At 41.1% G+C, this 23,577-nt stretch overlaps 1 protein-coding gene across 4 annotated transcripts in view; it reads right to left on the bottom strand.

The window, feature by feature from the left end:
* Nucleotides 1-23,577, bottom strand: part of FRY (FRY microtubule binding protein) — a 256,079-nt gene that overhangs the window by 93,654 nt on the left and 138,848 nt on the right. For all 4 annotated transcript variants that reach the window (XM_066620128.1, XM_066620125.1, XM_066620127.1 and 1 more), the window contains 9 exons: nt 20,549-20,635; nt 18,836-19,007; nt 16,018-16,150; nt 11,917-12,024; nt 9,839-10,094; nt 7,281-7,463; nt 5,526-5,612; nt 1,794-2,053; nt 69-258 (listed from right to left, as the gene is read on the bottom strand). In XM_066620128.1, the coding sequence (XP_066476225.1) occupies nt 69-258; nt 1,794-2,053; nt 5,526-5,612; nt 7,281-7,463; nt 9,839-10,094; nt 11,917-12,024; nt 16,018-16,150; nt 18,836-19,007; nt 20,549-20,635 (1,476 nt within the window). The remainder of the gene's footprint in view (nt 1-68; nt 259-1,793; nt 2,054-5,525; nt 5,613-7,280; nt 7,464-9,838; nt 10,095-11,916; nt 12,025-16,017; nt 16,151-18,835; nt 19,008-20,548; nt 20,636-23,577) is intronic.

Below are 23,577 nucleotides of genomic sequence, written 5' to 3'. Positions count from 1 at the left end.
TTTTTACACATACTCACACATTTTTAATATATATAAACTTTTATATACATACATATACATGACATTACCTTGTTATCATAACTAACTGTTCCATCAGGTGTTGTTGCCATGATCTCTGGAGTTGAAACACGCAGATGCCCAGGACTCATAATACTAGGTTTTGCTACTCCAAAGCAAAGAATAAGGTAATTTCTCCACAAAGTTACATAATGGTCTCCACTGCTTGCTGTACTGGTTTTCTTTGCATTCACAGGGCTGCTGGAAATATATATATGTATATATTTTTTAAAGGATCACAGTTTATTTTACAATTTTCAAAGAAGAAACATATTCCAATCCTATAGTGCACTTATGTTCACCACTGTAAGTGCTGCTATGGTGCAATAAAAAGTATCCCAGTCATGCACTTTGGGTCTGCTGGTGCAAATGGCTTGAGGCCCTGCACATGTGGCAGTAGCTCCTGGATGCTGCACTGGAGTAGGTAAGGTGGCAGAGAAGGCAGTTCAAGGAGGGAGCAGAAAGGACAAGCTGTGATTCGGGGCATGGATCTTGGTGGTAGGAGCATATGCTGGATCCTATTCCACTTTCCTGCCCTGGATCCTCCCCCAGGAGTCTCTTCAGACTTAACAGCAGCTAAAGAGTGGGCATAGGAGACCTGCTGATGGCTAGGTGGCCTATGGAGGGATAAGCAAAAATTATTTTTATTCACTTCTCCTCAGCTGCCTGAGCCCTCCCCCCCCCCCCACTACAGCATTGAGTGTGTGTTGTGTCAGCGGTGCTGCATGCTATGGGCTGGCAGGTGATAGGATTGGACCCTTAGTTTATATGAGGGTAGATACAATTTAACTGAAAAATGGTATCAACAATTAAAAATAGTACGATTTAGTACTATTGTTTCTATGGCTAAATGTGCATGAACAAGTCAACTTAAATTTTATAATTTTCATTACAAACTTGTGAAATATTTTATAAAATTCACATCAGGTTTGTACAGTTGTATACACACAGAGTTCTTTCTAACATTCCACTCAACACATGGAGATCCTGGACAAGGCCAGCAAGTAAGCCAATTATTGTGGTCTCGCTCCAGTACAAAAATTAATTGAGTGCATGAACTGGAGCCTTCCTACTGTCTACTTTACAGCTACTTAGGGAAGCCACAGCTGAGAAAAATGTTGGGCAGTCCAATCCTAATATGCCCCAGGGCAAGCATGCTGGTTGGCCTGCGCTGCATCCAGAGTAGGGCTGGATTCGGTTACAGCGCAACTCAGAGTAAGAGGAATTCATTCCCCTTACTCTGTATTGCGTGGCAGCCGCCCCTATGGGGCTACTCAGTTCTGCATCACCTAAAGAGGTGGTGCAGATCTGAGCAGCCGGTGTAAAGCCAAGCCACTCCAGAGTGCCTGGGAGAGGGGTTAGGATTCAGCCTAAGTGCTGGATTCTGGTTCCACCCCCCTCCTGGGTCCAGTCCTCCCATCGGGCCACCATTCAGCCAGCACAGCAAGGCTGAATTCGGCCTCTGGAAGCCAGAGCACATCTGTGTGCTGGCATCCCGAATCCTATAGTGCAACGGATTTCCAAGAGTGCTCCTGGATTGTGCACTTTAGCCCAAGTGCAAAACACTATACTTTGGCCCATGCTGCATTACAGAACAACAAATTCTCAGATATATGCAATTCTGATATTTTGATGAACTGCCAAATTCATCACAGAATAATGCAATTATAGAACAGATTTGACAATGCAAAAAAAACTTGACAATTTAGTAATAGTGAAATAATATGAGAACTTACTTTGGGTCAACCAAAGGCATTACCAGCTGTAGCCTAGTGAAAGCATAAGGCCAAGCATAGCTAAGAGCTGTAGGACAATGTTTTGGTAAGTTCTCTTGTCTAAGAAAACTGAAAAGGCAGAGAACCCAGGGATCTTTGACAGACTGTGCAAATATCCAGACATGGGATGGACTTTTAACATCATAATGGCTATTGACAAGGACTGCATTCCATTCTACCAGCCACTGCAAATCCACATTATGAGTTAATGGTAAAGTTGTCTGTGGAAAAAAATAAACAAAAAGAGGCAAACATCACTACCATCATATTATCTCAGAGGTCTGTATTTCATCAGCAGATGGGTGCGGACAACACCCCTGTACACCAACCATTCTCAGTAACAGTCTCTCCCACATCTCCTTTATCAGAATAGCTAGCTATTAATGTAAATTGTTAGGCAATGTATGATGGATATTTTAGGTTTTAGGCTTAATTTACCTTTTTCTTCTATGTTTTGCTGTTATTAAGGATAACTTTTTTGGCTTTATTTAACTCTGTCATCTGACATAGTAAGAGACTTAACTTTCCAGCAATGCTTTTCACTGGGTTGTTGTTTTTGCATGTATGCCAATAAAGGTTATTCTGATTTCCAAACTACCAAGGAACTTTAAAGCACTATCCTGTACCATAATTTTGTTTATCACCTCCAACACAAACTTCAAGACTGCCTCGGTTTTCTGAGGTGAACAATCATTTTAAGAGAAGCTTCTCCTTTATCTACTTGCAGGAGCAGCTACTTGCAGGAACTTGCTGCTGCTACTTCACCACCCATTCTACTAATTCTCTGACTACTAAAAAGGGAGAAGAACAAGGATAAGGAACAGGCAATAGATTTCTTTGCTCCACGCAGAGGTTGTGGTCAGCGGGGCAGAAAAGTAGATTAGCAGCACGTATCAGAGGGTAAGGGCAGAAATCAAGAGAAAGCTGGTTGGCAGCACGTTTTGTGCATCTGCAGGGGGAAAGTAAAAGATGGGGAAGCAGAGCTTTGTGGTACTGCCTGTATGAAAAGATGTTGCGTTCTACATACATCCACACCTGTTTCTTACAGGATGACCTGTAAGAGAACAGGCCTCTTGCACCTTTAATAATTGTGCAGAAGATGAAATTTCAGCTGTTCACATTCTTGTGTGACAAGCTGCTCCTATCAACATTTTCTCTTATTAACACAAATAGCCCTTCTTGTTTGCACTTGATCACCCAAAGTCAATCTATCTGATGAATGAATTAATACAGGACTGGAGTCACTGGCATTCCTGGAAGGGGGTCAAAAGGCAAGTTTTTTCAGGTTCAGGGATGCCTGTGTAAAGCGTTCCTCTCCCTTGGCTTCAGAGCCTGTCACAGCTTTGAAAGCATTTGCCTTTGCAGCTGCGACTAGCTCTGAAGGCAAGGGGGGAAGCGGCGCTTTACACGGGTGTTCCTGTGCCTGAAAAAAAACTTAATGTTTTGCCCCCCTCCAGTAACGCCAATGACTCCTGTACTGCAAAAGAAGAAAGTGACTGGAGTAGAATTTGCAATCTGTGTGAAAAGTATGGGTATGGCCATGAGAGAAAGATAATGTTTTCTTTTCCTGGGATACTTCTAGATATGCACTACAGTGCCCAAAATGTAGTCAAGTCAGCTGTGATCTTCACCTGTGAAATCAAATAATAGTAGTTCAGGGCTTTAATTCAATTCAGTATTTTAAACTCCAATCCTAAAGCAATCTTTCACAGGCACTTCTTTGGTCTTTCATTGAAAATGTCCAAGAGATTGGACAATTATTTGGATTGTAATTAGATTGGAGAATTAGATTGGAGAATGGTAAAGAATATATTATGATTGTTGGTTCCATCATAGTTTGGAAATTAGATTATTTTTATTTGATATTAATGAGTAATTGAATTAGCTGAGATAATAGAAAGTGAATATTTAGAAAATATATTATAGGGAATTAGGAAAATTTATTATATATGATATAAGAAAAATATAAATGAGTAGAAGAGTTAGAAGTAGATGGAAGAATTGTTTTATATGTTGTTATAGTTTGGTAACGAGATTATTTTGTTTTAATGTTAATGAGTAATTGAAGTTAGTTTACGTTTGACAGAAAGTGAATATTTGGAGAATATAGTATAGGGCATTAGGGAAAATTTATTATATATTATATAAATAAATGGATAAATTAATAAGAGCTAGAAGTAGATGAGTAGTAGATTAGGAGATATATGATTAATTAGTAATGGTATATGGTATTTAGCACTCTTAAATGTATGTTATATGTTTGTATGTCTGTGTGTGTCAATTAAAAATTAATTAATTAATTAATTAATTAATAAAAAACAAAAATGTCCAAGAGAAGGTAACATCTCAAAGCATTTTTCTCTAAAGCTTTGCTCAACCTTCCACCTATCTCATGCTAACATGATGTACACCATAAGATTGCAGTTTTGCAAGAAGTTCATACAGCTAAAGTTTCTTACATCTTGTCTCAGTTCCTCATACCTAGTCCACCTGGCCTTCTCTGGCTTCTGGCATGTCTCCTAAGAGGCCAATGGTCTCTCCATTCTAGAAACCTGTCACTGATCTCCTTGGTAACTGCCTCAGGATCCAAATTACTGGAGTCACTGGCATAAAGACTCTGGGTGGTCTGCTTAATAGGGACCCTTACCCTGAGGAGGCCTCCCAAGGTAGAAACTCCACCACAGAGTATATATTATATGTATATGTATCACTGTGTACAGCAGTGTTTCTCAAACTGTGGGTGCCCACTAGGCACGTCGCAAGCCAATTTCAGGTGGGTCCCCATTCATTTCAATATTTTATGTGAAATGTTACAGACCTGTACTTTTAACAAGCTACTGTGTATATTCTTTTAACAGTGATAGTCAATGGGACTTACTCCTGGGTAAGTGTGGGTAGGATTTCAGCCTAGGATTGTTAAAAATCCTGCTTGTTCATGTCACTTCTGGTCATTACATCACTTCCGGTGGGCCCTGAGAGATTCTCATTCTAAAAAGTGGGTCCCGGTGCTAAATGTGCGAGAACCACTGGTGTAGAGAATTAGTAGACTGGGCTAAAACTCATTTTTATAGTTTGGTGTCTACTATTTCCACTACAGATGGGAGACAGTCAAAACTGGATCACACTGATGTTTTACTCTCCATTTTGATATATTTCCTATGATGAATAAGGGAATCCAAAATGGACTAATGGATTAGAACATCTTGTTTTGATATATTTAACTGTATTTCTGTTATTTCTTACTTCTATAACTTTGTGCCAAAAATTGCCTTGTTTGTATATTCAGAATGAGTTTTATTTTTTGTTTCTTTGTTCATTTAATGCTAGGGCCAATTCATTGAATGCATGGAAGCAAGTTCCAGCTATACAACAAATCTAAATCTGGATGCATGCAGGTTTTTGAACGGGCCTGAAATGGGTAAGTTTTGAAAGGGCCACTTATATTGAAAATATTAACATAACTACAATTGCAGGCAAAAATGCAAAGTTGCAACAGTGGATTTGTGAAGACTATCTGTGCTCCATTGTGTAATAAAATCCAATGCCTGAAGCAATGGAAAATGTTTTTGGACATACCTATAATTTTTGTCTTTGTATTCCTGTAACTATTCTGAAAGTTGTGCACATTCTGTTTACCAAGTACATATGCACTATGAATGTCTTAAAGCTAGGGATAAATGTGAAGATACTTACCGAGTCAGAAACAGCAACATGAATGAAACTTTCCAGGATAGAAGAACTTAGCTGGTCCATGACATCAATCATAGGTTGATCATCATCCTGTATATGTGAATCAAATAATTACATTCAACAGCAAAGGACAAAAAGAGAGAGAGAGAGAGAGAGAGAATGATTTGCAATGTGAGATTAAACTAAACACACACATAGTGAAAACATGGATGAGTCAATTAATAAGATGATGCATTTCAGAAGATGATGTGCATGGTCAAAGCCTCTATTGTATTTTATTATTAACCTGTAAGTTAAAGTGCAGGCAGTGGTTCAACATGAAGCTAATTACTGGATATAGTTAAATGTTTGCAGAACAGAAGTGCCTATCAGGAAATTCCATATGACTTAAGACATCTTGTATCGAAGGGCTGAAAAACTAGTTTACTGTTTGGAAAAGCATTCCAATGGCATGAAGACAGACTATTTTGTTCTGCACTTAGCAGTGAAAGTGGAGCTACTAATGAGGCAGAAAATTCTTTACACTTTTTTATCTGACAAATAAGAATTAGTTAAGGTACCATGAAAAAGAAAATGTAATACAGTGAGGGCCCAATCCTGACCTCAGCCATTCTGCAGGGCGCAGCGGTGCTGACACAGCCTCCACTGCCTCCACTGGGCTAACCGGAAACCAAGGAGAGACGTAGAGGCAAGGAAATGAAATTCTTCTTTACCTTCTCTTATTTACCTACCAGGTTCCCAATGGGTCTACTTGGATCTGCGCTAGTTCTTTGGCTGGCACAAGTTTGAGTGGATCCAAAGGGCTATGTAGAGGCCAGGCAGGTGGCACAGCATATTGGCAGTGCCATTTCTGCCAATATCTGCCCCTACCCTCACCCAAAACGCTTCCCTGATTTCTGCCTGATGTTACCCTCACTATGCCAACTCACTTCTTTTGGTGGTGGCTGAGTGCTCTGGTGGTATGTGTGCACACAGTCACCAGACTTCCATGCTAGCTGCACCACTGTGCACACTATCACAGCAGCGGTGCCAAGCAAGTAGGCCTTCCACTGACAGAATATTTGTTTGGTCAGAAGAAGACACACATTAAAATTGCACTGTCAGAATTTTAAATATAAGTAAAATCAATGAAGGTAAAATGAAGGTAAAATCAAACTACAAATTTAAAAGTTTGAATGTTACATCTGTAACATTCAACTGGTAGTGGAAACTTAGAGTATGATAGTGGAGGAGCTACACAGTACCTGTAATATTTCATCTTACCTTGCAAAGGAAAATGGGGGTGGCAGCGGTGTTTTCATCAGGAAAATGTCACTGGGGCAAAGTATTAACTGCCACCTACCCCATGATTCCCTCACTAATCCTCCCCCCATGGCTATTAACTGAATTTTTTTTTGTTAATCTGCAAGAGATTTGATCACAGATCTCCCATCATCACATCCAGTTTGACCTTCAGCCTATTAACTATTATATCTTTAATTGCTTCTTTCAAAGCCCTTCCCAGAGATAAAGTGGGGTATACATTTGTAAATAAATTTGTAGATAATAATTGTCATGCAAATAAAAACTAAGGGTAAGTAATAGCCCAACCCTACAATAGTTTACCCAGAGACAATTTCCACTTGGAACTTATTTCTGAGGAAATGTACAAAACACAGCAGCCTCAAAGTACTTTCTTAGCATAAGTTAATGTGGCAAAATGAGTTTTCATTTTAAGACTACGTAAAGCTGAATTTAAGAAATGAGGGCATTTCATACCTCAGCTTGTCCCAAAGCATGAAATAGAGCACGAATCTCTCTGAGGATCAGAACTGCTAGTTTGCGTGTAGCAACTTGGAAACTACAAAGTAACACAAGCGCAAAACCTTCAACAGCATGTAGAACATTGGAATAAGAACTTCTCTCAGTTTGAGTCCTATGACTGGATCCATTTGGTAGTAGCTGAAATAGAATGTATTTCTTTATTTAAAAGTACAGGTGGAGCCTAGTTCCATTCCGTGACTCGGCATGATTAACAAAAAAATGCGTTGTGCTGAATTCCATAGAGTTACGCAAACATGCTGCAGCCTGACACTTCCGGATGGAAAGAAACTAAGGCAACTGTTATCAATCCCCTTCCCACCGCTCCATACTCAGCCCTCCTGTTGCCAGCTGTCCTGCTTCTTTCACAGCTGGAATGGTGAGCTTGCTTGGGAAGCCTCTTCCTCTGTGTCCCAGGTGGCCTCCCAACAGCGCTGCAGGTTCTCCTCCTCCTCTTCACTGCTGCCGCCCCTGCAGCCCTCCCTGGCCAACGCCATCATGAAAGCTGCTCTGCCCCAGAGCACCCTGGGACTTGTAGTCCAGCTGTTTGCTCACCCTCACCTGTCTCTCCAAGGCTTCCCAATGCTTGCTTGGGAAGGCTTGCTGGAGCAGGAGAGCCTGCATCATCTTGGGGTGGGGGGGGTGGGGTGGGGGTGGGAATTCGGCAAACACTCCCTGGGTTTTTTAAAACAATCCTCTCTCCTCCCCCTCCTGCCTCCCTCTCCTGAGCCCTCCCCGTTGCCAGCTGCCCGGTTTCTTTCACAGGTGGGATGCTGAACTTTTCAGAGTCCAGCCCTACGCATTTCTACTCAGAAGTAAGCCCCATTCCAGTCAATGGGGCTTACTCCCAGGAAAGTGTGGAGAGGATTGTAGGCTAAATCTCATGCTTTGCTTGGTGGTAATGCTTGCTTGTGTCGTGATTGCCTACACCATCTGGGGGAGGGGGGATTCGGCAAACACTCCCTGGGTTTTTTAAAGCAATCCCCTCTGTTGCTACCACACCTGCCCCTGTGTGTGTGTGTGTGTGTGAGTGAGAAAGAGAGAGCTCCACCTCACTGCACGTGTTCTGGTTACACAGGGTTTTCCGCCCCCCTCTTCTGCCTCGGCTGGATCAGGGGCTCCAGGAACGTTACTGTTCCTTCACAAGGGGAACCTCTTCCAGGGCTCCAGGGCTATTCCCTACCTGGGCGAGACGGAGCCTTTTTGCAGTGTTTTGGGCTGCTGGAGTGAGACGCCAGTGCAGGGCAAAGGAGACAAAGGTGTGTGTAACTACCCCACCCCATTTGCGTTGAGACAAATCAGCAGATAAAAAATCTGTGGATAAATAGGCTGCACCTGTATGTCCTGCCCTAACTCTCAAAGAGTTCAGAACAATCTGATAAAGAAAGGTACATATGTAGTTTGAAATATGAACAACCAAAAAAATCATCATCATCTAAAAACTTCATTGCCTACCTTGGCTTGGCTTTTATGCCTGTCTCCTAATGAAAGTTCGTAACAGAGATTCCCGAACTCCCAGTAGCTGAGACACAGTTTATTTTCAAATTGAAATAAGATATACATGCACACTCTCAAAGTAAACTTTTTCATATACTGTGGTATGGCTCCCTAAAAAAGCAGTTTTTAGAATGGAGATTGTAAAGGGACTTTTCCCCCTTCTCTAGGGATTGGCAGGGTCCTTCTAATTTGCAGCAAACATCAGGGTTGAGTCAAATCCAAAATCAGTGTATAAAAATGTTGGACCTGTACCAAGCTACTGCTCTTCCCGCCATTCCCACTCCGTAAAGACAACTATGTAAAACAATAAATGAGAATCAAGAGAGTGTGATTACATCTATTTTAAAATGAGTGTACTATTATATATATTCATGGTACAGCCCCACACACTTAGGCCATGATCTAGAGCTGGGTGTAGCATAGTAGTATCACTCCTGTAACAGCAAAAGTTTTCTGCTTACAGAACAGAAAGGCATGCATGTGCAGAAAGTAGATTAGGCTGTTGATGTTTACAAATGGGTCTCTGATCTTAAAAAGACATTTCCACGTTGTTGTACAATTAAGACAAAGCATGTTTGTCACTAGCTCAACTAAACACTTTATTTTTAAAGCCTGTTTGCCCATTAAGATAATAACACCTTGAACTTCCACCCTTGTCTAGGCATCTAAGTGTATATAATAATGGTTCTTGAGCAAGAACTGAAGAGGGAAGAGGGTAATAGTGTCTGAGAGGCAAATTATATAAATATGGCTGCAATCCTATTCACACTTTCCTGGGAGTAAGCCCCATTAATAGGACTTACTTCTGAGTAGACAGGCATATGATTGGGCTCTAAGGCTCAAATTAAACACACAACAAACTAGAAGAAAAGGTAGGTAAGTCTGCAATACTGTACACTATGGGGAAGGGAGTCCTATTCAACTCACTGGGACTTACTTCTGAGTAGACATACGAGGCCTCGTATATAGGCCTGCACTGTAATTGTTGTAAATTGTTATATCTCCATTTGGCAACTTACCTCTGGAGACCTGCCTTTTGCCAGTTCATTGACTTTTCCTGGAGTGTTTATTATAAGCTTCCACTGTGTAAGCAGCTGTAACAGCAGTTTCAACGATGTGTCCAAGAGACTCTGATGCGTATCATTCACTTCACGAAGCAGGAAGTTTGTAAAGCCAAAAAGAACATCCTCTCTCCAATCAACAAAATCGACTAGCAGGCCCTGAAGTGAATTTTGAGCAATGTGCCGAAGTTCATCATCCATATGAATAGATAGCCTGTGACAGATAAAGACATCTTTCATCATGGTGTAAATGACCAAAAGTACCTTTTCCTGATCAATCCAGAAGATTCAAGTCAAAATATTCATAAAATTTATTAATAAACTTTACTTCTACAATACTTAATAGAGACTAAGCATAAACTTTTTTTAAAGTTTTTTTAAACTAAAAATTCATGTGAAATACAAAAAAGAAATTCAATATTAAAAATTACTAAGAAAACAATTTGTACAGTGGTTAACAAACACAATTCTGCTTCTGTCCAAACGTAATTATTCTAGTTTGAGGGTTTGTTTGTTTTTTTACAGAAATAAAAGCTATAGACAGCATTTTTATTTAGTAATTTCATTACTACAGTGTAACTTCTAATGTATAAACATCAACAAGTAACATTTCTAAACCATTTATCAACAATAGTGCATGGCCTCTGCCACAAACGATCACAAGGGTGAAAGTATCCACTCTATTGTCTACAATGCTTAGCATCGCACTTGTCCTCAAACTAAAACAGCAATCTAAATTTTGGTTTATAGGTTTGAGGAAGAAAAGGAAGAAAATGGTGTTGTGCTGTGAGTCTTGTGCAGTGGAGAAGCAAGTTCACCATTGTTTCCTCTACCACAACCATTACTCTTAATGTGTACAGAGCGTTCCATGCAACTGTCTGACTCGATGGAGGCCAGGTTCACATAATTTTACCCTCCTTTACAAATTTGGAACAAATCACATAAACTGATCACTGTGCAATCATGCATTTGCTTCATTCATTAACATGAAAGCCTATCCCCATTGGGGGGAAGCTTACTGTCATGAGATGAGTACGTGAAGATGACACCACCACTCTGTCAACACATTCTGTCATCATAGCAACCTTGCTAATTTTCTTCAGCTAACTAAATTTAATGAGAGCTAAATCTGGCTACTGACAATCCCACCTCAGGTCCACTGACTTGTTTCCAGTAATATGATTCAAATACTATATGTTGTGGTCCGTACAAGTTTACAGATACAACCCAAGAAAGTTCAGTATGCATTTAATGGAAAAGCCAGCAAACCTGAATTTGTAATTTCCAGGAGAGGCAAGCAAATATGCACATAGAAGCATGTTGGATATTGAGGGCAATTAGGTATAAAAACTTCAATAATCTCCAACAAGATCATTGGTCTTGTCTCACTGAAAGGACTTATTTAGTTTGACAGATGATGACTTGGACAGAAGTGTCCAGAGAACAATAACCTGAATTGTCACAAAGGATTCATGGTGGCTATAAGTATCTTCCTCAAAAGTCAGGTTAATATCATCCAAGCTATGCAAAGGAAAAGGAAAATATTTGTTTCTTTGTAATTTAGCCCAAGTAGTGTGAAATCTCCCCTGGGAATGTGCAATAGATGGAGCCTGTTTGACATTTCACAGCTGTCTTGAATTTTCATCCGAATGCTTATATACAAATTCTTTCTGAGAACTGCCAAAACACAGTAAGCATGGTGTTTAACACTGAACTGTGTCTAGAATAATCTGTTTGCATAGATGCCCTTATCTTTGATGTGAGAAGAAAAATATTAGCAGGTCAACAGCAGAAGGGTCACTAGGAATGCAGTTTGTTCTTCACAGAAGTCTCATAATTTTTAAAGACTGTGTCCCCAAAATGCCCATTTAAATTTCTAGTTGTCCTTGATTAATTACCATCTTTATATAGTTTTGCCTAAGAAACAATTACACAAACAGGAGAACAACAACATTTTAGTTCCACTGAATTTAGTTCCAATTTAGTTCCAATTTTTAGTTCCACTGAATACGTTCTTTAGCGTTTATGCAATTTACCTTGATAGCAAGTCAATAAGCTCTAGTTTAGACATCCCATCAGGGAGGAGTCGTGGAATAGCAGCAACACATGTCCTGAAAAGATCAATTTTTGGCTTCCTCTCACCTCTGTTAATTAGAAAAAGAAATTATAGATCACTAGACATGAGGAAGAAATGTGTCAAGGACAGCAAATACCTCATGGATTTGAATGAGAAGATAAAACATATGGGAGCCCTGGGGATAGGAAGAGATATAAATATAGGGGTATACAAGTACATCTCACTACTCTAAAAGCTTATTGTCTATGCCTTACTGATATTCTTATACCACAGAACCAACTGCCAGATAACAACATAAATACACTTATTTATGAATTCACTTATCTCAAAACTGTTCAGGAAGGATCAAGAAAAAACAAACAAACCCTATGCTGCAATCTCTGAAAGAGGGGTTTCTAGATGCATAAGTCAAATTTTAGTAATGTAAAAAATGCTTCTGAAACCTAAAAATGGAAAATGACTAGATGCTTTGGGCAGTGTTCTCAGTTAAAACCATTTGAGGTTAGGGACAGTTTTTCCCCCAACAAATCTTGGGTTATCCGTCCTTCTATATTTGGGATATCAAAGGCTACCACAAATAGATAATTACAGATAGGATATTCAGTGGTATGAATGTATAAAATGCCCAACACCCAAAATAACAACCCTATATAGTGAGGCTTGGCTCACTTACTTGAGATACAGAGCTATTTACTTGACCAACACTTTTTCCGTTCCTGCTGTTGGTTGATAGTACACTGAGTTGTGGAGGATTCAGGCTGGTCTGAATTGCCTATGGTAGTGTTTCTCAAACTGTGGGTTGGGTCCCACTAGATGGGTTGCGAGCTAATTTCAGGTGGGTCCGCATTCAATTCAAAATTTTATTTTTAATATATTAGACTTGATGCTACCATGGTATGTGACTGCATTTGGGGAAACTTTACAGACCTGTACTTTTAACAAGCTACTATGTATATTCCTTTAACAATGATAGTAAATGGGACTTACTCCTGGGTAAGTGAACATAAGAACAACCCCACTGGATCAGGCCATAGGCCCATCTAGTCCAGCTTCCTGTATCTCACAGCGGCCCACCAAATACCCCAAGGAGCACACCAGATAACAAGAGACCTCATCCTGGTGCCCTCCCTTGCATCTGGCATTCTGACATAGCCCATTTCTAAAATCAGGAGGTTGCACCATCACATCATGGCTTGTACCCCATAATGGATTTTTCCTCCAGAAACTTGTCCAATCCCCTTTTAAAGGCGTCTAGGCTAGACGCCAGCACCACATCCTGTGGCAAGGAGTTCCACAGACCGACTACACGCTGAGTAAAGAAATATTTTCTTTTGTCTGTCCTAACCCGCCCAACACTCAATTTTAATGGATGTCCCCTGGTTCTGGTGTTATGTGAGAGTGTAAAGAGCATCTCTCTATCCACTCTGTCCATCCCCTGCATAATCCCGTCCATCCCCTGCATAAAGTATGGGTAGGACTGCAGCCTAGGATTGTTAAAAATCTTCCTGCTGGATGACGTCACTTCTGGTGGGTCCTGACAGATTCTCATTCTAAAAAGTGGGTCGCAATGCTAAATGTGTGAGAACCACTCGCCTGTGGGGACTGGGAACAGATAGGACCAAGGATTTGACTGACAAATATACAGTAGGTCCCTTCTAGCCTTATCATTTTTTGAAGATGGGTATCTTCTTCTTCTTCTTCTTCTTCTTATTATTATTATTATTATTATTAACAGTATTTATATACTGCTTTTCAACAAAAAGTTCACAAAGTGGTTTACAGAGAAAAACAAAAAAATCAAACAACGTACCTTCTGGTATGGTTTAAGCCTAGGAAATTCTACGAATGAAAGGGGCTATATAAGATAACCCCTGAACTCCAGTTTCTACCTTTATATTTCTCTGAAATGGTCACAAGTACATAGAAAGATTCACACTTCCAATAAAAAGGGTGGGAAAAGAGACTGAGAGCCCAAGCCTATCCAAATCTCCAGCATTGATGAAGCTACAATGCAACCCTGAGGTAAGAGAACAAACATTCCCCACTTTAAGCAGGCCTCCATGACTACCCCCTCATTGCAGGATGCAGTTCATGCCCCATTGGCACGGCTGCATCAGTATTGGAAAACTGGATAGGATTGGTCCCTGATTCAGAATCGTTCAACAGTAGAATAAGGAACAATTCATCTTGGGACTTGGGGCCTAATCTTAAATGCCCCCAGCACGTTTATGGCACCCGGTGAGTAGGGAGCACTGGGTCTGCGTCAGTTAGGCACCGAGCCCAGTACTGGCAGGAGGAGGACACATCACCAACGGGGGTAAGTGAAACTGCTGTGTGGTGGTGTGGCCTCTGGGGGGCAAGAGGAGGGTAGAACGAGGGCAGGGGGAGGAACTGGGGAGGAAAGGAGATAAAGGTGCTGGAGATAGTGGGCACAGACTTGAGAAGCCCAAATGCAAAAGTCCCTTCCCCCAAGGAGACTCCTAGTGACTTCCCAGCACCCACTGGATACAGTGGTAGCTGCTTAGGTGTCGTGGTTCCAGCAGGCACCGGGATGTTTAGGACTGAGCTGTTAGTTCCTATCCTCAAATCTGTTTCTTCAGCCACATATTCTCACCCTAATGGACAAAAGCATTTCTTTTCTAATGGACTAAGTGGCATGCTGAAGATACAGTATTTTAAATTTAAGAAATGGCAGGTATTGATGTCTGATGATGATGATGATGATGATGATGATGATGATAATACAGGTATTTCTATACCGCCTTTCTTGGTCCTCAGATTTCTCCTTAGACTTTATTCAAGGCGGTTTACATAGGCAGGCAAATTTAAATCCCCGTAGGGATTTTTTACAATTTGAAAGAAGGTTTCTATCTTTCAAGAAACCACAACATTCAGATGTTTCTTTCTTGATCTGGTCGCACATTCTGGCCTCCATCCTCCCAAGCTCAGAGCAGATGGAATAGCTCGGCTCAGCTTGTCAGCTGCTTCAAGGTCGCATGGTGTCGGTGGCCTCAAACTGGCGACCTTCGGATGTTATCTTCAGGCAAATGGAGGCTCAACCCTCTATGAAAGATGAAAACTTATAGGAAAACTAGTTTTCATGACAAGATACTGAGTGGTATATGTAATCTGATTCTGTATTAGAAATCTCATTCCATATAGGATTTCAACTTACTTTGAAAAGATCTTTGAGCAGAGAATTCTCTGCTGGGAATTTAGCAGCAGTCAAATCCTGTTGTAGTGCTTTGTAACACTAAGCAAAAAAATATTAAAGCCACACTAGATTGCATAACAGATGTTTCTAACAGCTGGGATTATTTTCATATCTGCCTCAGGGGGAAAAAAAGAGACTCCTGCTGCTTGACACTTAGAATTCCTTCCCACATTTATAAAGTAAAAAGTAGTAAGATCTGAAGGTTCATCAGCATGATTGTTTTTTAAGTCAAAGTACTATAGCTCTCTGGAAGGATTCAATGTACACTACAATTAGCATATTCATGTCACTTAATCTTGTGTGAACTTTCTTCCAGTAGTTTCTCTCTGGTTTAGTAGATTTGTCTCTAATCTCAGAGCACTAAATAATATAACACGTATATGTAACACCAAAAGTAAGTGATTTCCTGAAAATCAAATTTGCCCTTTGTGAGAAGGTGATATCAAGACCATACTATACACAGAGAAATCTTATTGGAATAATGCACTCAGTGTATAGTCTGGGTCTCTTTGGCACAGAGATTCCAGCAGAATGCCAGAGATTCTTAATCTGGGGTCCATGGACAGGCTCAGGAGGTCTGTGAACCAGGTACAAATAAAATTTGTGCATGCATTTTATATGCATTTTTGGGGGAAAGGATCCATAGCTTTCATTAGATTCTTAAACAGGTTCATGACCCAAAAAGGTTACAAACCACTGTTATAAGCAAATGCCTAACAGTCTCTCTTACTATGTTTGTGTATACAAGACCAGGACCTGCAGGTTTGAACAGAGAAAGTAGGCTTTTTTTAAAAAAAAACAAAACCTTTTACAAATTCATTTTATCATCATTCATCCAACACTCACGTGATCATATCCTCAGGTTCCTTGTTTAACATTTGTATGTTTGTAAGCATCATACAACGTCCAACTTCTTTATCAAGATGTCTCAGTATGTTGTCTACAGCTTTTCTTACTTGAGAATAATATAATGACATGCCTAGAAAAGCACATAGCAGATTAATACTGATTCACTGAAAACAAAAATGGTAATATTCAGAATTTTAAGACAATTTGCAGAAATGTTTATTCCATTTTAGTATAATATATACTACGAAAATCAAGAGTATATTCAATACTAAGAATATCAATATTAACTACATATAGTTCATATTCAGGGTTTATGGGACATATGTAGTTCAAGCTTATGATATTTAGAACAAAAATAATCTTTAACCTTCACGATTGCACAGAGAATATTATTTCAGAAAGTAACTAATAAACAACCACATTAAATACTTAAGCATGTCATGATTTCCACATACAGTGAGCCCACTGTATCTGCAGATTCCAGACAGCAGATTTCATTATCTGCAGGTCTCTGAACCCGTGGGTTGGACCCACATGGACCCTCCAGAAGCGACACAGCCTCTGGAGTGTGTTCTGAGGGCTGGAGAGGCTAAGCGTGGCCTTTAAGGCCTTAAAATGTCACTTCTGGTTTTTCTGAAAAAACAGAAGTGACTTTCTAGGCATCCCAAAGGCCTTAGAAGGCATTCTGTGGGTCAGGAAGGTTACGCATGGCCTCTCTGGCCCTTAGATCATCTTGAGAGAGGCAGCTCCCATTGCCTCCAGAGGATTACAGGCCCCCAAAACCTAAAGATTTCAACATTTGCAGGTTTCCTTATCTGCAGGGGATCCTGGAATGGAAACCCAGCATGTCCTTTCTTGTGCTTTTCGGAGCTAATGTAACTCCTGTGAACTAGTTGGTTTAATCCAAAAGTATAAATGGTCACTTTGTTGCTGGAGTGAATTTTGCTGGGGATGAAAGCATTGGTTGCTGAAAAGCAGAATAATTACTCTGGTCTGGTAACACCTTCAGCTGGCTCAGCAAAGAAGATAGAATTACACTCTATACTGTTTGGTTTTATGTAAAAATTTTACTTCATTAATCAGTTTAATTGGATGTCACAGGAAAGAGAATTTGCCCAACTTAAATCTCTGCATTCTCCTAAGCCCCAAAGAATGCACATTGGCATTACACTAACATGACTTTGAAACTTTAGAAGCACTTATCCTTGCAAGTGGTTGCAGATTCAATTCCCAACAGTCATACTGGGTTGGGTTTATGATCTGGTAAGGCCAATTTCTTCTCTCCCATAATAATTTCTAGATCAGGAAGTTTCAGAAAGCTTTATGAGAACAGCGTAATGAGAACAGAGAGTATTCAATTCAATCCACTACCTTTCTGGTAATTCTAGGGTGTGAACTACATACAGAAGAAGAGGAGGCACCTAACAGGAAATTGAGTAAAACCAAGCACACATACGAAACCACTTTTTAAATGGGGGGGGGGCATAAAAGTCTGCTATTTGCATTCCGTGTTTGTAGTGATCAAAAGTCACTAACAGCCCAATCTGATCCACTACCCTCCATCAATGCAGCAGCACCAAAATGCTGAATGCTGCATCCTATCGTGGGGGGCAGTCCAGGAGGTCACCTTTGGTTAAGTGAACATTTGTTCCCTTACCCAAGGATAAGCCTCTGCCATGGAGGGGGGGGGGAGAACTTACTCAACCCTGCAGTGGCTAAAGAGCTAGCACAGCTCCACATGGACCTGTGCCACAGGCTTGGGTCCAGAAAGGGGATTAGGATATCAGCAGCACCACTGATGCCACCTCCCCCTGGACCTGATCCACCCATCCCCCAACTGCTACTCAACCCCAACCCAGTTCACCCCACCCCGTCTTGTTCCACCCTCCTGCCATCCCGCCTGCCTACTTACCTTCTAAGGCAATTGGCAAGAGAAGCTCTGCAGCAGGTGGCAAGGCACTGGCCTTCCCACCAGTGAGATTGATAGCACGCTGATAGAGCACCTTTTGCAACTGGTGCTGACTGCTTTGTGGCAGCCAGTGCCAGTGGAAGACCTGGCAACAGCTGGTAGGTATCAGATTGGGCTGTAAGTTAACAACTCAGACTATTACCTGTTGTTTGTGAGGGTGAGAAGAAAGAGCTCTTTCTTATTCTAGTTATCTTTTCTTTGCCCTGAGGTTGAGTCATAGGAAATAGTGTGAAGTAAATTCTAATTAGCTGTTTGCATTTGCTGTATGAAGCTATAGCTGCCTTAAGACAAAACAGCCTAGAAAATTTTCTTGTATGAAGTTTGAAGGTTATGCAAGAAGGGAGTTAAAAGTGGGTGGCATGCCCTGGTCCAGGAAACTCTGTCTCAAATTAAAGTCAGTGGGATAGGGGTAAAGATATAAATGTTCTCCTGAAAGGTTTTGTTGTAAATAAGTGCAGATGGCACACACTGCCTTTGGTCATAATCTGAATTATCCAAGGCAGTAGTTGCCAAATGTACTGTGGTCATGGTGCTCTTCTTTTGCAGTAGCCTCACAGCACCATCTTGGATTGCACAAGATCTCGCATGAACCAAGATGCTGGGAAGAAGAGGCCACAAGGGACATCCTGTGGCAGCCCTGTGAGTTCGCCATGGAGCCCGAAAGCACTTCAGTGTACCATTTTGGAACCACTGATCTACGGTCTAAGATAAAAGTAATTTTTTTCTTCAAACCTGCTTACTAAATTAACATTTATTGGTGTACAGACTACTAACAATTTTTTGTAGGTTTGGAACTTCTGAGAATTTTGCAAGGCTGCAACTGGTTGTGACATGCATTACACTAACCTATCATTTTAGCTTCCTCCTCTGTAAGAGTTTTGCTCAAGTATGTTTTCTTCACTCGCAATGTATTTCCAGAAGGCAACACAGCTCCAGTAACAGGCATTGGTGGCTCCCCATCTTTCTGCTGTAAGCTGTCCGCAATGACTAAGAAAGCTCTCAGACCAATATTCATTCGCTATAAATTTGATTAAAAGCAACACAAAATCAACATGCAGTTTACACTTTAAAAGATGGCATTAAATTAGGCATTAAATTACTATTAGAATCTAATGAATATATTTTCACTCAAAATGTACAGGATTCAATTTCCCTACTCCTAATCAGTGAACTTTGGTATGATCTAGCAAGGCTGCTCATGAACTTTGAGTTACTTCTGTCTCTAGGGCAACTATGAGTTTAGCACTGATCAATGCTTAAGGGCGCAATCCTAAAAGTGCCCTTGGGATGGTGCAAGTCCCTTGTGCCAGTCCAGGAGGGTTGCAAATGTACTGTAAAGCACATTTGCGCCTCCTTGGGAGTTGGCTGGGCCGGCGCAGGAACGCACGCCGGCCCACGGAGGCTGAATCCAGCCTCCATACTAACTTAATGGGGGAGTCTTGCATTGGCCGAGCTCAGCTGATACAGGGCTCTGGGATGGGCGAGGATGAGGCAGGAGGGAGATGATCTGGGGTGGGGGGAGGGTGGGCAGAGGGCGGTCCCAGGGAGGATGGGTGTGGAGTGGGTGATGGGCTGGATTCGGCAGATATGCCAGATCCTAGCCCCCGTTCCCGAACAATGCAGAGCAGCTTCAAGCCGCTCCGCTCTCCTTGGACTTGTGCCACCTCCTGAGGTGGCACAAGTCCAAGGAGACCCATTGGGGCTGCGGTGGCTTACCCAGGGATAAGGGGAAGAGTTTCCCCTTTCCTCCAGTTGAGCCATTTTGGGGCCCTATCTTGCGCTGGATACAGCACAGGCCTCCTGGCCTGCCTGTTCCAGCACAAGACAGGATTGCGCTGTAATTAATTTAACAGCACCTGACCTACAGCTTCTATATTAAAAACATTTGGGTATTAGCACAGCCCTCAGAATCTTTCTTGTATTGGACATACATAGGTAGCTGGGATTGCAATGAGAATTTGAGATCAATGAGGGAAACATAATATGGGAAGGGGCTTATAAAAAAGAATGAGTGGGAGATGAAGGCCTATAGTTCAACCCTTCTCAGCTCAGTGCATGATCCAACTTGCATAGCTAACTGATCATTAGCAAACATTTCATAGAATCATCATACATTTCCAATGTTTGGTTCAACTACTTATTTTGAACTTTATTTTTGTTGATTACAATATTTATATAACAACTTTCTCAATAGACTCAAGGCAGTTTACATAGGTAGGTTGAACATAAATTCATTTTTCAATGAGATTTTTTACACACATGCAACCTTCTGAGAGTGGTGCAACTAACTGTGTGGCCTAGTCCCAGCTCTTCCTCCTACTTTTCTTTGTAATCCATGTGGTTGGCTTCTTGTATGAGATTTGAATTTGGAAACAGGGACAGGAAAAGGAAAGCGTAGAAATAAATCAGAAACTAGAAAGTGGGCAGATATGATGTTCAAGCCTCTGTGGCCAAGCAGAATGTATGAGCACCAGACGACAGTCATACTTGCACCCCTGCCCAAATAAAGCCACACTGTAAATTATAGATTGCAAACAAACAAGCATAGTGATACCATACCTCAGGATTTAAACAAAATGCTTTTGCCGGTTTTCCAACACAAAGAAAATCAAAAATAATTTCTTTCATTGCAAAATCCAAACGTTCCTAAAGTGAAAAATAAGAAGGGTAAGAATCTGTTGCACTTCAGCTATAAGCTCTTACAGCTACAGGAGCTGTACATCAATTGTGTTCTTAAATAACTCCAACTCATCTTAGCCGGAGGGGGGGGGCTTACTTAGGAAAATACTGTGGTAGATGATGCCATTTGGAAATAACCTCTACCTTTCAGCACAACAGGCTTTATTTACTTTCTGCCACAGAAGTAAGGTTCCCACCCCCACTGTAATTTCTTTACTTCTTAAGTAGAAGTGAATGGTTCCTACTGCTGAGAAAAGATCTGTTTAGAAGGTAGTGGACAATTTTGTCCCTTCCTCACTAATTTTCTTGATTATAGTCTTATACATTCCTTCAGAAGATAAAGGGAACCACATAAGCCAGGGGTGTCTAACATAAGGCCTGGGGGCCGGATGTGGTCCGCCGAAGTTTTTTATCTGGCCCTCAGGCTCTCAGCTGCTGAGCAGTGTTACTGCTGAAAGGGCAGCCCACATGAAAATTGGGCTCTCCCGTATCTTGAAATATGATCAATATTTGCGTATTTTCTCTTCTGTCATTTGCAGCTAATGAGTTCCTAAGTGAGAAAAAGTGCTTATTTTTGGTTATGACCTGCTTAATGACATCACTTCCTGCCTAATAACATCACTTTTGGCTCTCAGCAGGCATCATGAATGCTATTCGGCCCTTGGTATGAAATGAGCTTGACATCCCTGACATAAGCCATAGCCAAGCAGGCCCTGCAGGTAACATACTGCTCTGCATCTGGAGATTCAATGTAGCCATCATGGTTAGTAACCGCTGATAGATCTATAGTCCATCATTAACGTTCAGCATACACTTTTAAAGCCATCTAAGCCTGTGACTATCCAAACATTCAAACTTCTGATCCCCCACATTAACTTCCAATCGCTCCGCCTACTGAACAAGCTACGGGAACTCTGTGTGCAATGAAATACCGTAGATATTCGCCTATAGTATGTGAAATTTTTGCCAAGTAATCAAGCTCAAATTATCAAGTCGCCTTATCTCCGGATCAGTCAAAGGGCAGAGCCTTTCAACTCTGAAAAGTTTCGTTTCTCAAGTGGAAGACAGACAGGCACCAAGTTTTTCAAGCAGCAGGCAGGCACAACTCCTTAGAAGCAATTTGTTTCTACAGCAACTGTCCAGCCAAAGTTAACCTTTTATTCTCCTTCCTTCTGCTGCAGCCTGGTTCTGCTTTGCAAATGCTTGCAAAGCAGGTCTGTTTTTTGAAACACTAGGATGGGAATCCTCCATTCCATTTGAAGCAGGCTACAATTCAATGCACCCTTACTTAAGAATGGAAATTACACCCATGGAAAGCAGTGGGTCTACTTCTGAGTAAAAAGGGTTGCAAATATATGCAGCTGCATCTCTCTGCTGTGGATTGAATTGCACACTCCCAGTTATGTGTTATGGGTTGTATGTTGTACATAGAGCTTCTGGCTTAACACACAACACACCTTAAAGGTGGATTTGATTCATGGTTCTCCTGCAGTGGTTCCCAACCTTTTTCACTTGCATATCCCTTGGCAGCCCATTTCCATAAATTTTACCCTTCATATTAGCAAAATGTCTGTAATAATACAAGCCCTCATCTCCTCCTTATGAAAGCCCAGACTTCATGTATTTATCACAGTGTTTTCTCTTTTCATCTGTCTGAAGAACTGAAGACTCTGCCTTTGCACTGTTTTGCACCAGAAGTGTGCTGAGAAATTCTGGGTGATTTATCACTTTCCATATTATGTTTCAGCTTTTTTACTGTGCTGGTTTTCAATCACTGGTTCATACATGAATTGATGACCATAAAACTAGCTATTGGTGGGACTTTCACAGCCAACTAGCTACCTCCCTTCCTGCCTTGCTGGTCCTTGCAAGGCATTCTAGAGCACAGCTTGCCTTTTTCTGCCATTATTCCATTCTTTTTCAAGTACCCATAAAGGTCCTGTTGAGTGACCCTGGGAGTACATGAATACCAGGTTGGGAACCACTGCTTTACTGGTATGTCGTTTACAGTGCACTTACTCTGAGAGTGCTTACAAAAAGGTGATGAAGACCAGAATTTAAAAAGAATAAAAATGTATCTTATGATCTCTTACTATGTTTTTAATAAATTAGAGACTACAGTTCTTAGGTAACAATTAGTGGTGGGTTATTTTTCAGGATCTGGCCTCAAGTAAAATCAGACAAAACATAGTCAGACACCCCCCTAAGTTTAACCCCTGACTTATCAGAGGGTCATAGAAAATTTCATGATTGTTGGTTCAAAACCTGCCCTCGATTTATCTGTGGGATCGACTTATAGGCGAGTATCTGCGATGCTCTGCATGCAAGCAAAACCATGAAAACTTTTTTCTGCAATAATTATAAACTTTACATCGTCCGATTTTCACAGTTATTCCAACCCCCTCTTCCTAATCCCTGGCCCAATTCCCAGTAGAATTCACAACACACTTAATAATTCTCCGATCGCACCAGTAATCCTTCCACCCACAACCCCCCTATCCATCTCCCTCCTTCCAAAATAAGAAATTTTTGACCTTTATCCCCACTATTAGCCTCTCACAAGTCTCCCACTCCATGATCTCAGCTCCCCAACTAGGTTCTAGAGTCCACTTTAAAAGTCACCTTAGCCAGTAACCAACAACACAAAAACTTCTCACCAGTGGTTTGACTAGGGCTGGTGTCACCAGCTGTGGTAACTCATGCTATCATTCCCATTAACTTTATTTATTTATTTAACTATATAACAGTACAGGTCACTCAGCAACAAATCAGCGACAAACAAAAAACCAGTGGTCAACTGGATGACACTCAACAACTTAGGGCGCAATCCTAACCAACTTTCCAGCACTGACCTAGCTACAATGCAGCCCCAAGGTAAGGTAACAAACATGCCCTTACTTTGAGGAGGC

Source organism: Tiliqua scincoides, chromosome 3 (genome assembly GCF_035046505.1).
Source record: "Tiliqua scincoides isolate rTilSci1 chromosome 3, rTilSci1.hap2, whole genome shotgun sequence".
NCBI classification, from domain to species: domain Eukaryota; kingdom Metazoa; phylum Chordata; class Lepidosauria; order Squamata; family Scincidae; genus Tiliqua; species Tiliqua scincoides.
Note: the sequence above shows the minus strand (reverse complement) of the source record. Positions and strands in the feature narration are given on the sequence as shown.